Source organism: Pleurodeles waltl, chromosome 5, assembly GCF_031143425.1.
Source record: "Pleurodeles waltl isolate 20211129_DDA chromosome 5, aPleWal1.hap1.20221129, whole genome shotgun sequence".
Lineage (NCBI taxonomy): Eukaryota > Metazoa > Chordata > Amphibia > Caudata > Salamandridae > Pleurodeles > Pleurodeles waltl.
Window position 1 is genome coordinate 657,058,228 of NC_090444.1, and position 19,255 is coordinate 657,077,482.

The following is a 19,255-nucleotide window of genomic DNA, read 5'->3' on the forward strand; positions in this document are numbered from 1 at the left end:
CACCTGCTGTTAGTAATTCAGAGTGTGGGAACACGGATGCTGTTTTCCCCAAATTTTTGTAATGAGGACCTTTTAAAATAATTTTTGGCGTGTTTGCTTCTGAGTGAGCTCAGAGCTATTCTGCGGGTTATCTAAAAGGCTTTTAAGGCAAAGCTCAGCTGAGGAGTAAGAAGCATGACAGAGAAAATGACCACATTACCTGCGTCATCGGCTGTGCCCACTGCGCGGTTGAATGCCGAAAAATCATTTCCTGACTGGGTAATACTTTCTGCAAATGTTTTCAGATTCTCAGACATTGGGCCAGTGACATCTGTAACTACTAAAGATGTGTTCAGAGCTTCTTCTGCAGTCTTCTTGGACAGCTCAAATCGATGTTTAAGATCACCTGTTGAAAAAACACACGTCGTATCAGATATTCTCCCTCCAGTCACTGATGTCAAAAGAGCCCTTTTATTTTATTTTCTGGTGAGGATCCACTCAGCTATAAGTTGGCATTTAATAGCGTGATACAATTGTTTAAAAAGTCATTAAAACAGAAACAAGCTCAAGGTACTGAGCTTAAAAACATGTTGCAAAGCTATCATACTTTAACAAGATCATAACGTCAAGATCAGAGCGTCATCTTAAGATCAAATAATTTTAATATATTTACTTACACGTTTTCAAATGTGCAGCATAGTTGAAAATAATCATTCTGTATGGGCTGGTATTAATTTACTATATTGCAAAATAAGACAATTAAGAACCTTCCAATCCAGATATTATTATATCGAAATGAAAGGGTTGTTAAAGCCTCAAGTGTCATTGTGGAAAAGGAATGGTAAACACAGGATGTTGCTGCATGTGACAAACGAGTCACATATTTGTCCCCGTGTTCCTCGAAAGTGGTCACAAGCATTTTGATGACATCAAAGACAGATAAGGAAAGTTAATATAGTACATGGCCAATAAAAGTCTGTCTAAGAGTACAGTTCCCACATAGAAACGAGTTACAATCAGACCCCCAGGATACAGCGGTACGGATTAGGATATTTGGGGCACTAAATTGGAAATTTTGCAGCACACTACTGCGTTTTTGCAGCATTCTTGCAGCACCTCGTTTTAGTCAAAAGTCCCGTCCAAATAAAAATGGAATCTGCAGGAAAAAAACATGGCCTCCTAATCACAACAGCATTCTGCCTGTCACCCATGCTCCAATCTCTTCTCGTCTAATCTCATTCTCCAAGATTTAAGGAGCTTTGACGCCAGAAAGAAATGCCTAGATAGTATCTGAATTGCACAGTGAGACTAAAAAAATCAGAACTGCATTCCTGCTTCCTGCCTGATCAAAGTGTGGGATCTTAGGCAAATACATTATCTCACCGAGCCTGCTTTTTGAAACTACTACTTTTTTGAACGCTCCACTATGTAGATGACTTCCGCTTACCAAGATCGGCTGATCGGCTCGAAAAATGGAATTGGTGATCGCGCACAGGGGTGAGCTAGTTGTCTCGTGTAAGCTACTCCCCTTTAACTGGAAAATACACGTACACGTGTAAGAGGTGTCATGGACAGGCTGTGGGGATGTAGTGGCAAGAATGAAGGATGCGAGGCAGCTGCATTGTGTTCAAACCGTTCTTTATTCTTTTCCTGCCACTAACAACAAGGCCCACGAGGTGCCGGCGAGAGCACCGCCGAATCGCCGTCTTCGCGCCGCTTTCCTTCTGTGCCTCGCGCCGCCCCCTGACGTCACGACTACCCTCGATGCGGATTGGCCGCGACGTCAGGAGGCTATAAACATTAAGGAAGGACAAATCCTGTCCCCGACGTCTAGTACGTCAACTCACGTACGACATCTCCCCTTTTAACAGAACAAGAACTTATGGAGCTTCATCTCATAACAAAATCTTCGAACCTCTTGGGAGCTCGGATATGCCTCATTGGCCTACTAGAAGTATTATACTGGGGTGAACCCACCCTGACGGCGCATGCATCCTCTTGATCAGAACTCATCACGTTGTGATTGTCGCTCTTCGCAGGTTCGCTCCTGCTACCATTCTGTCCTTCGACATCCGTCAAGCCGCGCCATGCTTTCTCACACCGCTCTGCACTTCCATGCCCGATTCGCTCTCTCATAGGAGATGTACTCACACACTCCTCATCACTACTGACTACATCCCTGGCTCCACGGCCTTGCCACTCATCCTCATCGTCCGTGCTTTCGGTCCCACACGCACGACTACCTCTCATGATGATTTCCTCCTGACCAGCCTTGAGCCTGATGATGTCGTCCTTGCTTCGCCATCCCCTTCCTTCCAAACAGACTGCCCCTCTTGTCACTCCTTGCACCCGTACAGGGGTTTGAAACACAGACTCTCCTTACATTATCTTGTTAGGTTTCTTCACCAATACCCAATCCCCCTTCACTATATTTTTAGTTTTGGCTCTATTCACATTGTCAGCATACCGCTTGTTGCTTTCCTGTTTAGCCATTATTCTTTCTTTGACTCTCAATCTCTCATCAGATACCCCCTCACTTTCTTCCCTTATGTCATACCACTTATTGAATTTGGGGGTAAGCTCACTCATGCATCTTCTCCCTCTCATCAATCAGAATGGAGTGTGTCCCGTAACTTCACTGGGCGTGTTATGAAAGGTGTGTACTTTGTCTGCTAGAAACGCTTTCACATCCATATGGGAGGCGACTGCCTGTTGCACGCCCTCTTTGAGGAACCTATTCATCCGATCGACCTGCCCATTGCTCTTTGGGCTGTACAGCGGGGTCTTCTCCTGCTTAATCCCTAACCTGGACAGAAAATCCTTCATCTGCCTGGACACTAGCTGGGTGCCATTGTTGGAAACCATGATCTTTGGCTGCCCCTCAATCGCAAAATTTTTCGTCAATGTCTTGATCACTCGTTCAGTGGTAACTTCCCTGACGAACTTGTAGTGAATCCATTTGGAGAAGTAATCCGTGAGGACGATGAGATGTCTACACTCGTCTGGTAGCAGTGTGAATGGGCCCGCGAAATCAATGGCAATCTTGTTCCATGGGCCGTCAGGAATGTCCACCAGTTGCAGCTCCCCTTTTTCCGTCTTCCAATGCTTGTCGGCCCTTAAGCACGGTCCGCACCGATCAATGAAGCTGCAGACGTCGCTGCACATCCCTGGCCACCAGTAGTACTGTTTGAGGAGATTTTTTGTAGCGGTACTGCCCGGGTGACCCTTTTGGGCAATCCTGATTAACTTGTCTCTCAAACTTTCCGGAGGTACAAACAGCTCGTGTCTCTTCACAAAGCCGCCCTCAATGGTGAGTTCTGGGCTGACCTGTTGAAAACTCCTGAGTGCTCCGTGCAAGTTCCGGACCGGGGGCCAACGAGACGTCATGTGGTCCATCACCCTTCGAATAGTCGTGTCCTTCTCCTGAGCCGTCAACCACTCTTCCTCCGATATAGATCCCTCGCACATGGCTGTAGCGTCAACCATTGCTACAACGCATTCCGTGTCATCCAGGGAAGCGTCCTCCTCACCCGTGACTGGTATGCGCGATAGGCAATCCGCCCTGCAGTTGAGGCCACCCTTGATGTGTCTGATGTTGAAGTGATATTCTTGCAACTTGGACAGTAAACGTAGAAGCCTCGAGCTGGCTTTGCCATTGCCACGTCCTTTCCCGTCCATCATGTATATCAAGGGTTTGTGGTCAGTGACCAGTTCGAACTCCCTGCCCCACAGATAGTTCCTCAGTTTCTCCACGGCCCAGACGCATGCGAGCGTCTCCCGCTCGATGGTGCTGTAGTGCTTCTCTGCTTCGTTCAATGATCGGGATATGAATGCCACTGTGTTCTCCTTCTTCCCTTGAAATTGGCAAAACACTGCGCCGATGCCCTTGGCACTAGCGTCAACCGTGATTACGTTCCGGAGATCCTTGTTGTAAGGCTGTAATATTGGAGCCGCGGCGATTGCCTGTTTGACGGATTCAAAGGCATCACTTTGTTCCTGCGCCCACGTGTACTTTTCGTTCTTCCGTAGCAGTTTCCTTAGAGGTTCCACGGTGGTCGCGTATCCTTGCATGAACTTGGAATAGTATTCACTGAGTCCCAGGAACGATCGTAAGGCGTCCTTGTCTCCTGGGCAAGGGGCATCTCGTATGGCCCTCACTAAATCATCTTTAGGCGCAATGCCATTTGGAGTAAGCACATGCCCTAGGTATTCTATCTTCCCTTCCATGAACTTGCATTTGTCCTTGGAGACCGTCATCCCCCTTTCTTTTAGCACCTCCAGCACTCTGCCTAGCAGTTCCAGGTGCCCCTCCACATCTTCCGTGTGTATCAAAATGTCGTCCTGGAAGGCTTCAACTCCCTTCATATCGCAGAAGAGAAGATCCATCAGCTTTTGGAAGACGCCCGAGGCCGATGCAAGGCCGAACGGAAGACGGACGTATCGGTATGCTCCAAACGGGGTAATAAAGGTGGTCAATTCCTTGGAATCCTCCGTGAGACATACCTGGTGGTATGCGGACTTCAGGTCTATCAGGGTGAAAAATCTCGATCCTGATGTGGAAGATAATATCTCCTGAATGTTGGGCAGAGGATGGCAATTCACCAGGATATTTCTGTTCAAGGATCGCAGGTCAACACATAACCGAATGTCCCCTGTCCTCTTCTTCTTAGACACCACGATTGCGGACACCCACTCTGATGCACCTGCTTCCTCTATTACTCCCTCCACTTTCAGCCTATCCAGAACATCTTTGAGCTCGCCCCTTACAGAAAGAGGAATCGTTCTGACCTTGTGCTTAATTGGTATGGCACCCTCTTTCAACCGTATGGCATGCACAAAACCTCTTACACACCCTACCTTGTTTTCGAACACGGAATCAAATTCATCGAGAACCTCAGCTAATCCTTCATGCAAATCTTCAGGCTGCACATAATTGACCCAATCATCTCTCAGAACTATGGGATCTTCTGCCCCAGGGACTAGCACCACACCCAGCTTCGCCAGGTCCTTCCACCCCACAAGGCTCCTCCCTTTTTCAGCTACATATATCTTTGTTCTCACCGTGCGCCCTCGAAAGGTGAGGGAGTCCCAGAAGTACCCCCTCATCACTATGTCATGTTCCCCGAAGGCCTTTGGATTCGCATCCGTCTCATGCAGTCGTACATCCTGCCATTTCAAATCAAATGTCCTATCAGAGATCAGGGTAAGTGGGGAACCAGAATCAGCCGTAAATGGCAATTCAACCGCACCAATCATGACAGAGCCAATGGGCCCCTTCACTCTTCCGTCCTCATCATAAATGGACAACACGATGTCCGCATCCGCATCCATGTCACTCTCGCTCACCGAGCTCACTCTCATGCCCGTACTGTATTTCTTGGCTTTACATACGGCCGCAAAGTGGCCCATCTTCCTGCATTTAGAACAGCTTTTGGACAAGGCAGGGCAAGTCCTGCTGTCCGCTAAGTGGTCCCTTGACCCGCATCTAAAACAAGCGAGCGACCTCCTGCCTCCCCCTCTATCGCTCGTCGCCCTGTCTGGAGTCTTGGGCGCATGTTTATGCTTGTCCTGCACATAGAACACATTTGAAGCCTGACTAGTGCTCGCCAGTTCCTTAGAAGACATCATGGAGCGTTCCACTGCCTTTGCAATGGCCATCACTTCTTTCAGTGAAGGATTCCTGCATGCAAGCAACCGTTCCTGCACTTTCTTCGAATAGCAGTAGAACACCACCTGGTCTCTGATGTACGTATCAGTCATCTCCGCAAATTCACAGTCTTGGGCCAAAACTCGTAAGCACGCAATGTACTCTTCGATAGTCTCTCCTTCCTCCTGTTTCCGCAGTGCGAATTTATGGCGCCCCACCATGATCTTACACTCCTCAGCATACTGTAGCTCAAGTCGCTTAACAGCCTCCTGGTATTCATTTAGAGGAGTTGTAGCCCCAGGGGCATTCATATAAACCGGCAAGCTATCAAAAACCTCCTGGCCTGCCTTCCCCAACAGTCCGAATAACAGCGACTTTTTCAGCTCGGGGCTATACCCCTTACCATCAATGGAGACGATATAGTTCTCAAATGCGCGCAGCCATCCCTTCCATTTCATGCACGGCTTACCAGGAGAGTCCAGGAAGAGAGGAGGCACGCAGATATGACGGAAAAGCGGGCTCCGCTCCCGTAGAGACCACTAGATATAGGTGCAGCAGCAACTATGGAAGTCTCCTAGGCAGCGCGGGAGGATACCCCAAGACGTCGGACAGCCGAGGACCACCAGTACACGGGCCACTTCCTATAAGGTGTGCACAAGTGGGCAGGAACCCCGGGGCGCAGGCCTACTTCCTGGTCCTCACGTGGCAGGGATCGTCAGAGATCGGTCGCTTGGAGCTCCCCAGCATCATCTCACCGAGAGCAGTGCATGTGGTCATCGGCGGGGAGACATCAGCGTGCCCCTTTAACATCAGGAACCATCAGGCATGGAGGGCTTCACTCGTGGGCCATGTTAGAAGCTGTGACCCTCGTCGCCATTTGTAGTGGCAAGAATGAAGGATGCGAGGCAGCTGCATTGTGTTCAAACCGTTCTTTATTCTTTTCCTGCCACTAACAACAAGGCCCACGAGGTGCCGGCGAGAGCACCGCCGAATCGCCGTCTTCGCGCCGCTTTCCTTCTGTGCCTCGCGCCGCCCCCTGACGTCACGACTACCCTCGATGCGGATTGGCCGCGACGTCAGGAGGCTATAAACATTAAGGAAGGACAAATCCTGTCCCTGACGTCTAGTACGTCAACTCACGTACGACAGGGGACCAGACTACAATGAACCATTGCCAGAGTAGCTCGGGGGGAAATGCCCTATGAGTTATGTGCCTGTATGAGTGTACGAAGAGCAATGTGCCCAAGTGCAAGGTGTGCCTGATTATGTGTAGGGTGAGCAATATGCAAGAATAAGTGCAGGGTTGGGGGGGTGTCTGTGTGAGTGCAACATGAGCAAAGTGCAGGCCTTTCCTGTATCTGTGTAGGGAGAGCTATGTGCATTGTTTGTGCAGAGTAAGGCTTTTATGCTGCGGGTTCCGGTTGAGGAGGTGCAACTTTAAGTGCAGGATGAGACGAGTGCTAGTGAGTTCAGGGTGCACTGTGTGCTTTTTCAGTAGAGCGGTATGGTGTGCCCATGTGAGTTCAGGGCAAGCAGCGTGTCTCTGTTACTGTAGTGTGAACAATGTGTAGGGTGAGTGGCGTGTCTGTACGAGAGGAGGGTGAGTGGTGTACCTGAGAGAGAGCAGCCCATAAAAGCTGAAGAGCAACTGGCTTAAAAATGTTACACATCTGGACATCGCGCGCACACACAGACACACACTGCATGCATTAGGCTTCTATTTCAGGGTAATGCTTACTGTAAGGCCCTTTTTAAAAGGCAGCACTAAATGAACGATAATACCACAAGAAAGCAATTACGTTACTGTAGTTGGGATTCAGGTTTAGATATAGGTATAGCTATAGATACGATACACCTTAAAATATGGGTATTATCCAGTTTAGGCTACATAGTCCATAAATGATGACTAAATAGGAGGGATGACTAATAATAAATTTAAGGATGGAAACACATAGTAATTATAGGAACCTTTTGAACATGACAAACTCAATTTTTTCCATTATATAATGTAGTTTGGTCACATCTCAGTAAACATTTAACAGAAAATTCAATGTAATATAAATATGCTAATGTGAAGCAATTGAAAAACCACACGTATGTAGCATTTTGAAGCATTCTAATTGAAGGTTTAAGTATTAGGCAATGATATGCTTTTGAAGCCCTCATAGCTCATACACCACACACGCTTACTTTTGACTCAAATCCTTTCTTTCCACACTTTTATATACCACGAACGACAACTATTGCAACACATATCATGCATGTATTGGAGATGTGCGAAATTTGCATAATTTGCTTTCGCATAGTTAAGCAAAATTATGCTCAATTGAACGAAATGGAAATCTGTAAGTTCACACTATTTTATACTTCAATTATGATACATAAAACGTGTCCTTGTTTCAATTTTTGCACGAGGATGCATTCAAATGAATACACAGAGAGCAGCAGATGCTCAAATTCTGTTATTATGGTGCATTTATGATGAAATGTTTACCACAAACTGTGAGTAATTATGCAAAGTGGTGTAACAGCATATTTCTGAGAATTTTGCTTAACAAGCATAATGTGAAATTCCACAAAATTATGCAAATTACTACAGTTTAATTTAAATTTCACTCAGGCCTATGTTGTATGCCTTGGTATGTTATGAAACACTAACTCACTAGAGGAGGAGGAGGGAAGACATTGAGGAATCGGTGTATCCATCAGAAATATTGATACTGAAGATAAGAAACGTTTTCTTCAGCTAGATATATTTTCCTACATATTCCTCATCATGTAAAATAACTCAAAGCAATACCTCCCTGGGATGTGAGACTGAGGAGTGCTGGTTAACGCAGTAAGTCATGTCACACAGCTATCTCAATGTACCTACCACTGCCTGAGCTGAGAAACAGTGATGTTTGTCAGATGTTAGAAATGGGGTCTTTGGTTGGCAGTCAGCTTCCCCCCTGTCAAAGCAAGGACCCTCACTCTAGTCAGGGTAAAAGAGAATCACCCTCAGCTAACTCCCGCTCACCCCCTTGGTAGCTGGCACGAGCAGTAGGCTTAACTTCAGAGTGCTAGGTGTAAAGTATTTGTACCAACACACACAGTAACCTAATGAAAACACTACAAAATGACACAACACAGATTTAGAAAAATAGAAAATATTTATCTAAACAAAACAAGACCAAAATGACAAAAATCCACCATACACAAGTCAAGTTATCAATTAAAAACCAAAAAGAGTCTTCATGTGATTTTAAACACAATTCTAACCCTGTTAGCGTGGAAATGTGCCTGAGTGCGTCATAAATAACCCCGCACGGGCAAGTGTGCGTCAAAAGTGGCTTGCGATGCGTCAGTATCACTCACGAGCGAGACTGTGCGTTGTTTCTTCTTCGGTCAGGTCGGCGTGTGTCGTTTCTTCTCTCTGCAGGAGAGCAATACGTCGATCCAAAGAGCACTCTCGGGTCTGGGCAGGCTTTGCATCGTTTTTACACACCCATCGATGTTTGCATCGGAAATCCTGCTGCACGTTGATTCGAAAACCACGCAGCGTGGGTTGTGATCTCACCAGCCTCCGTCACCGATGCTGCGCATCGTTTCTCCAGCTGCGAGCGTCCATTTTTCAGCTGCGTCTTGGAGTTGCGTTCGATCTTTTCCCCGCACAGCAGTCTGTGCGTGGATTTCTTACTCTTGTTCTGCCAGCTTCTCCTTTCAGGATCCCAGGAACTGTATGGGCACCACTTTGGTAGGGTAGGAGTCTCAGCAGAGGCTCCAGGTGCTGGCAGAGAGAAGTCTTTGCTGTCCCTGAGACTTCAACAACAGGAGGCAAGCTCTAATTCAAGCCCTTGAAGAGTTCTTCACAAGAAGGAAGGCACACAAAGTCAAGTCTTTGTCCTCTTGCACAGGCAGAAGCAGCAACTGCAGGATAGCTCCACAAAGCACAGTCACAGGCAGAGCAGCTCTTCTTCCTCAGTTCTTCAGCTCTCCTCCAGGCAGATGTTCCTCTTGGGTTCTAGAAGTGATCTAAAGTCTGTGGTTTTGGGTGCCCGTCTTATACCCATTTTGCCCTTTGAAGTAGGCTTACTTCAAAGAAAAGTCTCTCTTGTTTGTAAAATCCTGCCTTGCCCAGGCCAGGCCCCAGACATTCACCAGGGGGTTGGAGACTGCATTGTGTGAGGGCAGGCACAGCCCTTTTAGGTGTGAGTGATCACTGCTCCCCTCCCTCCTAGCACAGATGGCTCATCAGGATATGCAAGCTACACCCCAGCTCCCTTTGTGTCACTGTTTAGTGAGAGGTGCAACCAGCCCAACTGTCAAACTGACCCAGATAGGGAATCTACAAACAGGCTCATCATTTTATTTTTGCAGTTAACAAACATGTGCTTGGATTGCAATGTTTTCTGTAACTTATGAATACAAGCCCAAGAAAGGGCAATTTCTGTTCTACAGTACACACATTCTTCATGAAGGTGGTAGCTGAAATGGTTTAAGCAAGAAAATGCTCACTTAAAATCAACTTTACTAAAATATGTATTTTTAAATTGTGAGCTCAGAGAGCCTAAACTCCACATCTATCCACTCCCAAAGGGAATCTACACTTTAATCATATTTAAAGGCAGCCCCCATGTTAACCTATGAGAGGGATTGGCCTTGCAACAGTGAAAACCGAATTTAGCAGTATTTCACTGTCAGGACCTATAAAAGACATTAGAATGTGTCCTACCTTAAAGGTACACTGCACCCTGCCCATGGGGCTACCTAGGGCCTACCTTAGGGGTGCCTTACATGTAAGAAAAGGGAAGGTTTAGGCCTGGAAAGTGGGTACACTTGCCAAGTCGAATTTGCAGTTTAAAACTGCACACACAGACACTGCAGTGGCAGGTCTGAGCCATGTTTACAGAGCTACTCGTGGGTGGCACAACCAGTGCTGCAGGCCCACGAGTAGCATTTGATTTACAGGCCCTGGGCACCTCTAGTGCACTGTACTAGGGACTTACCAGTAAATCAAATATGCCAATCATGGATGAACCAATTACATACACATTTTGTATAGGAGCACTTGCACTTTAGCACTGGTTAGCAATGGTAAAGTGCCCAGAGTAACAAAAACAGCAAAAACAGAGTCCAGCACACATCAACAACCTGGGGAACAGAGGCAAAAAGTTAAGGGAGACCACGCCAAGTATGAAAAGTCTAACAGCAAACATATGCAAGGTTGACCATATAGCCGCCTGGAAGATGTCAGACACCAGAACGCGTTTCGTGAGAAATGGTACATTTGTTTAATGCCTTACATGATTTAGGGCATGATTTAGATTTCGGCGGATGGGTTACTCTGTTACAACGGTGACGGATATCCCGTCTGCCGAAATATAAATCCGATTATTTCCTCTGGGATTTATATTTCAACGGATGGGATATCCGTCACCGTTGTGACAGAGTAACCCGTCCGCTGAAATCTAAATCAGGCACTTACATCTGGCAAAGACCATAAATATCACCCATTCTACTTATTTGTGTGATAGGGCTTTTATGTATGTTTTTCATGTTACGTGCAATGCAGGCCTAACTCCGTATAACACATGCTGACTTAAGATTGCCTTTGCATTTGGATTTTATGAATGTTGGGTGAAAGAGAAAGGCCTAGGTGGTAGAAAGTAGGTCTGCTTATCATTTTATTTTTGCAGTTAACAAACATGTGCTTGGATTGCCATGTTTTCTGTAACTTATGAATACAAGCCCAAGAAAGGGCAATTTCTGTTCTACAGTACACACATTCTTCATGAAGGTGGTAGCTGAAAAGAAAGCTATAAAGGACATAACCGAAAATGAAAAATAGCAGTGTCAGAATACGTTTCGAACACATTTTGTTTGAATATCCTGCACAATGATACAAAAGCCAAGCAAAAGTGTTTTGACCAAACAGTATTGTTTGAATATCCTGTGTAAAGATACAGAAACCAGAGCTGACCCTTTCCCGCTTTCCTAAAAAGTACGCCTAGAAAAGGTATACAAGGTGTAAGGGGAAGAATGAGACACATTGAGCAGTTGCTGGAGTAAGCAGTGTACACAGATTTCCAACTTTGAGTCTGAAGGTACCAAAAGGTAAGCGGGCAGGTTATATTTGCTTATGTAAGTTACAGCGTACTCAGTCATATTGTTAGAGGCCTGACAATGACCAACCTAAATAAAATAAGTAAAATAACGATTTATGCTGAAATGGGGGAGAGACGTATTTTAACTTTGCCCTAATTTGCTTAATTGTTGTTGAGATGTTTTTAATACTTACAATCATTCTTATACACATGGGGCCATATGTACAAACACTTTTTCCCATAGAGACAGAATGGGTAAAAACCTTTGCTACATCTGGCCCATGATTTGTTGACAAATAATGTAGCCATACAGCCTGCTGTTGAGAGCTACAAAGATTGTTAAAGGCTCTGTGGTATAGGCCTGAAGGTCTTTAGCAACCAGTATAGCCCGAAGCAGAAGAGCTCTAAGGGCCTGTGTTGGCAGTAATGGTCCAGATGCCGACTTTTCGACTGAAAACCCTTTTACCACCATGATGGTCCGCCCGCTGTGTTTAGATGTTGGCGGTCCCATAGACCAAAGTCTGCATTGGAACAGATGAATTGGTCCAGAAATACCACCCGCCATGATGGCGGGAGAGGAAAAAGGGGATGCCGGCGGGACCCAAGCCACCCTTCCCGCCGTGCAGATTTGGATGTGCCTTACCGCCAGAAAAAAAGTGGTAGTCCGACCTCTACTTCTGAGTTGGGGGTTTGGGGGGGACGGAGTGGAAACTCAGATTTTTCCCGCATATTACCCCCATCTTCAAGGACGCCGCATTGCCCGGGTACGTTGGGTGGGCACTGCCTAGGAGGTCGGCACCACTGCAGTCATATACATGTTACAGTCATTTTTCAAATTCACTGTGACATGCATATGTCAGGGACAAGAGTAGGTCAGACACAGATGGGAACATAACACATATCGCACACATACAAAGATGTCATTACGGTGCCAGTTTCATTGCCAATTGAATGCTGGCACCAAAATGATGGTACATTCACATTTGTCAACTGTGTCCATGTGTACACATTGACAGGGGACCTGTACCTGTCATGTTGGGGTGAGAGTTGTGTAAGTGAGTTAGTACCTGTATGTGTGTATGCAATGTGATTGACTGGGTGAGGGGGAGGGAGCTGGTGTGGCTGCTGTGGTTCTGTCAGTATGTGTGCCACCTGCAGATGGCTGTGATGTTGTGTATGTTTTGTTGTGTGTTGTCTTGCTGCTTGCAACACTCAGGTGAGTGGTGTTGTGTAGTTGTCGTTTTCGTGATGTGTGCACTTGTGCTTGTGTGTGAGTGTTTGTGTAGATGAGTGTGCAGTTAATGTTGGTTGTTGTTGTTGTGTTGTGTGTGGGTGCAGTGTCGATGGCGAATGTATGTTGTGTCATTAATGCATGCTAATGTGTGTTTGCGGCATGTATGTGTTGTGTTTTGGTGGGATGGCAATGGATAATGGTGTGCATGTGGTGTGTTGTGTCATGTGTTGTGCAGGGGGCACATATGGCAAGGGTAGAGTGTGTTTGTAACTTACCTCTGTTCCACAACCACTGCCGTTTTCTGCCATCCATTGGAACCCAAGATGTCCTCCCTCCATCAGTGAACCGCTGCCATTTATCGCTTATAGAGCTGTAACATCTAAATATGTGAGTGGAACACCGTCGACTTGGCGATCTGATCGGGTCTGCCGGCAACACGGCTTGGCGATGTGATTGCCAAGATCTAAATCAGGCCCTAAGTCAATTACAACATTCCTTCAACTTATGTATGAAGGTTCAAAATTATAAAGGAGAGACAGAAAGATAAATATTGGAATGTTGGAGCAGGTGGCTTATGCTAGCCATTAGTGGCACTTATCCACTCAATTACCTTCAGTGGTGTACTCAACATTTCACTGTACCAATACATAATTAATAATTACATACTGGGATAACAGTTATTGCATGTACGTACTGATTTATGGGGTTGCAAGGCAGGGCTCCAAGTTTACAGCCTCTAAATGAGAGGTTCTATGATAAATCTCTCTGTATTTAAACATTCCCTTTCACTCAAGTCTAACTCTGCAAATGTGGAGTACCTGCCAGTTCTCAATTTATCTGAAAAGGTCGTAATTACCTTTTGAGGATGTACCGGGTGTGACCCCAATAAATTAGGGGCAACACAACACTGTACTCTCAAATCCAATCAATGCAATCTGATACAGCATGTCTAGAATCCAGTTTCCAGTTTATGTGGCTGCTACTCCTCCTTGGTGGGATGAGGAGAAATGAAGAAGAATGGAAGGGTAGCAGACTGGCCCATATGAAAGACAGAAACTACTTTGGATAGGAAGTATGACTGGTCGAGAAGACACATGAAGAGGGACAGGGCAGCCAAACTGCCCTTTATGGTAGCCACAACCAGCCTACACAGGTAGGGGGCAACATAAATCACAGAACTTTGAAGAGGAAGGGTTTACAGGGAAAATTTGGTCTGTAAGGGCAGCATGATGAACAGGCAGTCAAATCTGAGAAGCATGCTGCTTCATTTGAGCTGCATCACAATATGGGAAGCCCTTAGAACATCTTGACATCTCTCAAATATGAGATGGGAGAATAAAGAGTCAGCAATCCCGCAGACTATTGCAGCATTTGTAAGGCTATTTTATTTCCAGGATCCAAAATTCTGCTCGTCTGTTAACTGGCAAAGGCACAATGAAGACTATTATATTTAGGCCTTCCTTGCCTGCAATAAGCGCATGTCTGCTTTGAAATATGCCGCTGAAACTGCAGCATTCCATGGCAGTATTCAAGCATTCATTTGAAAATAAAAAAATACTGAAAAACAGGAATTCCCCTAAAATACTAGAATCAAATTTGTCATCAATGTGGTGCGATTGGCACATTCTCTTTAAATCGTGTTCTCCTGGGAACCTTCTAAAACATACTTCAAACACTTTGCCCCATATTTATGCTCTTTTTGTGTCCAATAAGTGACATTTTTTTTACGATTAATCAGCGCAAACCTAACTCTATATTTATACTATAGCGCTAGACTCGTCTAGCTCCAAAGTTATGGAGTTAGCATCATTTTTTTACGGTGAAAACCTACCTTGCGTCAATGAGATGCAAGGTAGGCGTTCCCTGGCAAAAAAGAACTCAAAGGCCCTAGCGCCTTATTTATCCTCTCCTGCAAAAATCATGCACGGGAGGAGGAGGGCCTTAAATAATGGAGGTAAGGCTGCTTAGCGCCATTATTTAACGCCTGGGTCAGGGCAGGCATTAGGGGACTTGTGGGCTCATTTCCATGGTCGGAAACCATGGAAGCAGCCCACAGGTGCCCATCCGTGCCCCAAGGGACACCCCCACCCACCCGCACCCACACCTGGAGGACACCTAAAGATGGGGAGGCACCCATCCAAGGTAAGTCGAGGTAAGTTAAAAAAAAAAATCTGAAGTGCCATAGGGGGCCTAACTTGGGGCCCCCTGCATGGCACTGTGCCCAGTGGCCATGCCCAGAGGACATAAGTCCCCTAGGCATGGACATTGAGCTCGGGGCATGACTGCTGTCTTTACTAAGACAGGAGTCATGTCCATGGGGGTTGTGCATCAAAAAAATGATGCTAGTCAGGTTAGAGTCATTTTTTTGACTCTAACCTGACTAGCGCCATTCTTTCCCGCACAACCTCCAGTTTTCCCTATGCCTCCCCTACCCAGTTAGTGTCAAATTTTTAACTATGACACCCGACTGGTGTACAGTAATGGTGCTAGCCGGCGCTATACTTTTTGATGCAAACCTGCACTATAGAGGGTTTGTTTAAAAAAGTATGGATATGGGCCTACATTCTAATCTGAAGGCAAATACTTATTGAAAGTCTTCATTATAAAAAAAAACGATTTCCAGCACTATAAAAAATCATGCTGAAAATGAAAACGTATTTCAACTTTTCGGTGCAATTTTGAGATATAGAGCAGTCTTCAATGAATAAACAATGTTACTGACTTTTAAGTTTAGTGCATCCGTGACTTTGCTTTCACATTTAGATACGTTGATAGTTTTACATATCAATGTTTAGAATTCAAAATCATGAATAAATGGAACATGCATTTTAGGTAATTGATGCAAACAATATGCTTATATACTCTGAATTGATTCGGATTCATACCTTGATCAGGCATTTCAAGCTGCTTGGTGATTTTCATCAGCTGCTCTTGTAGTGAATCCTTTTTGGCATGAGCTGCATTAACTCGTTCACTTGTTTCTATGACTCCTAAATCATTACCTTTGGCGAAAGAAGAAAACGCGTGAAACAGCAGCAGACAAAGCAAATCACTTACAGCAAAATACCGAAAAGAAATCAGTCCTGCAGGCAGAGGTGGGGGCTTCTTTGCCCCACATTTACAAGGCCTAAATGGAGCATTTGATGGTTATAAGGGAGTCAGATCCAGTGGTAATGGTTGACAAATTAGTCAATCTCTCATTCAGACTAGAAAGCTATGTAGGCAGACTTGAAGGCCAAATACAACCCTTTAATCAAAAAGTAGTAGCCAAGCGTATTATGTTCAAAACAAACCACCAGAGCAAATGAACATGTAATACATACATTCTTAGTTATGTACATTGAGTGTACCAGTGCTGTAGTATATCACTTATACTTCACGAAGCAGCACGGCGTTCAAGAAAGGTTAAAATATGCATAGCGAACAATCCCAAAAATTCCAAACTCCTTGGCTTACCAAGTAGGCATGTAGGTGGTATTATATTGCATTGTAATCAAGTTTATATAGTGCTTATTACAACTGACAAGATGCTGAAGAACTTTATGCTGGGCATCACACTGTTGGGGAACCCAAAGTTAGTGGTTAGTCTGGTGTTATTGGATATTGTTGGTTACTGGTATTAGTCTTGTGTGCTTAGGCAGAAGATTCCATGCATTTACTACAGTTTCCTTGTAGTAGCTTAAATTAATATGAGTTATATGTGAATATTATTGGAGGGAGGTATATGTGAAGTAATGTAGCTGTTTGGTGGGGTAATTGGAGGAAAGAGGAGATTAGGTATTGTTGGATTGCAGGGGTATACCTTTTAAACAAGGAAAGTTTGTGATCTTTGAAATGAGCTGTAGGCTATTTGTAAAGGTATATTTATGCAGATTAGAGTAAACATGCATGTGTCAGAGCATATATAACTCAGAGAGGAGGCATGCAGAAAATAGAAGGACATGAGTGGGTCATTTGAACGAAAAAAGGAAAGGCAACAATATTTAAGTTGGTGTGTCATGCAGGATTTTAGGAATTTTTAGATAGCAGGCAATTTGATGATGCAGAACTGTAGAAACAAGCAGGGTTTATTGCATGTGAAATAGTGATATTTTAGGTACCTTTGGTAGACACTAAGGTCTGGCTACCACTGGACCACTGCTCGAGCAAGTACAGCTTATCAGCTCAAGATGTTTAAAAATAAAGAAATTGCTCGGCTCATATAGAAGAGCTTTAGATTGCACTCAGTGGGCGCAGGTGCCTCCAGATCATAGCGATCTAATAACAGTACTCAGTAACGAATGCAAACGAAAATGTGAAGTTTATCCTCATGTTTAGCTCACAGTAGTAATTACAAAACAAACCAGGATCCAAATAAATGCACATCCGGAATCTGTGCACAATGCTTTGAGACAATTATTTCACTTTAGTGGAATGCCTGCAAGGACAAAATGAAGATGCCTGCTGTATCATGAACGGAAACCAAAAGCATAAAAAGCTTAAAATAATAATTTATTAAACAGCATTTTGAATAATTCTGTTCTACTCAAAGAGCAAGGCTACAGCCTTCAAAGTTAAACAAGCATTTGCAATGCAACGGGTCTCGCGTTTGCTCGTGTTAGAGCTGACAGCGTTGTAAACTCCTAACCCGACTTTTCACTGGTAATGAAACCTATCGGCAAAAGTGCATTTATGTACTAACCGGAAAAGTGCAATTAACTGTGTCACATGGTCGATATTATGGAAAACGCTCAACTTCTGCCAAGCGAGATCGCGCTGGGAAAAAGAGAGAAAAAGGAGTCTACGGGCCGGACGGAAAACAGCGAGCCTTGCATGTTTTCTGTACTTGGTGGATGCGCTCGAGGAGGGCTATCCACCGAAAAAGGCATGACATATGCATGCCTTCCACTTAAGAAATCAAGCAGATTCTAATAGGCAAGCCCATGAACCAATGACGTGACGTGGACGGGGCTCCGAGCCCTTTTTAGTAACGAAAGCATCTCGCTTAGCGAAACGCATGCGCAAGCGCATGCGACGCAGGCTCGACCCTAAAAATTAAGCCTTATGATCCAGTCCAAAGCTTAAGATGTAAGCACAGAAGGATTTTCTTAAAAGGACATCTACTCTGCTCTCCTTAAAGCCATCAAACAAAGTATTTGGTGAGTCAGTAGGGGGTTGTGTGTGGTTGCTACAACCATGACCTATCCATTTCCTTTAAAAAATTTAATTTCCAAACTAGACAGACACGTTTCGTGTAAAAGGGTGGCATCTGCTCCTTTGGTGTTTACATCATGGGGTCATAAATTAAAATCCAAGAATGTTATCTGTACAGTGTGTAGAGATTGTTGTCCTTTTGTCATGCATATTGGTATGGTAGTGTGTAAGTGTGTGGCAGCAGTTTTCAGGTGCTGTGGATGACTGTGTAGGTTGGAAGGCAGATGAAGAGAATACTGGAATCACCTCACTATTACAAGGGAGCCAAGGGGTTATTTGAAGTATTTGAGTAACAATACAACTTGAACAATTCTCACTTACAGGGAGTGGACTGAGAGGGCTAGGGGCCAGTGGACATGTGTAGGAGAGATCGTAAGTGGGGTACAATGTAATGCAGGAGCCCAACATAAAACTCTAGGCTAAATTCCATCACCTCCACTGCCATTTGTGCCATCAATAAGCATGAGTGATCAATTGGAGGAGCATCACCACTCCTACATACTATTATTCCAGTAGATGGGTTTGAAAAATGGGTTTCTCATCAAATCTAAAACACCTTCTGTTGGTCTTGTAAGACCTCAAGAAATGTATGTCTGTACACAAAATTCAGCTAAAAAAAGTTCCTTATTAGTACTCATCAAAGAACGATCCCAGCAAAAGTAATCAGATATCAGCTGTACTATGCCATGAAGCTCTTGGGGAAATTAGAAAACACCCTTAGTTTATTAGCCAGTGAAAGGAAGTGTTCCTTTAACCAGAGGATCTATGTAGCTGAAAACCACAAACAAGTAATGTAAAAATAAATCATATGGTTGTCGGGTGGAATTAGAAGGCAGTGGAGTCATATTGTTTGTGTAGTCAATCAATCAATCAATCACTCAAATAACTTCTTAAGTGCACTACTCACCCGGTAGGGTCTCAAGGCGTTGGAGGGGGGTAGTGGCCGGTTACTGCTCGAAAAGCCATGTTTTTAGGTGCTTTCTGAATGTAGGTCTTGGGTCTTGCGTAGGTTAGTGGGGAGGGAGTTCCAGATCTTGGCGGCAAGGTGGGAGAGAGGTGGTGCATTGGATGTGGGGGACTGTGGCAAGGGCGAGGACGGCAGAGCGGAGCTGGCGA

General features: G+C 44.9%; 1 protein-coding gene across 1 annotated transcript in view; it reads right to left on the reverse strand.

Annotated features, from left to right (window-relative positions):
• The window catches only part of LAMA4 (laminin subunit alpha 4), a 557,086-nt gene that overhangs the window by 182,570 nt on the left and 355,261 nt on the right, over window positions 1–19,255 (reverse strand). The window contains exons 18-19 of the mRNA XM_069234539.1: window positions 15,832–15,948; window positions 200–385 (exon numbers count right to left, since the gene is read on the reverse strand). Coding sequence (XP_069090640.1) covers window positions 200–385; window positions 15,832–15,948 — 303 coding nt within the window. The remainder of the gene's footprint in view (window positions 1–199; window positions 386–15,831; window positions 15,949–19,255) is intronic.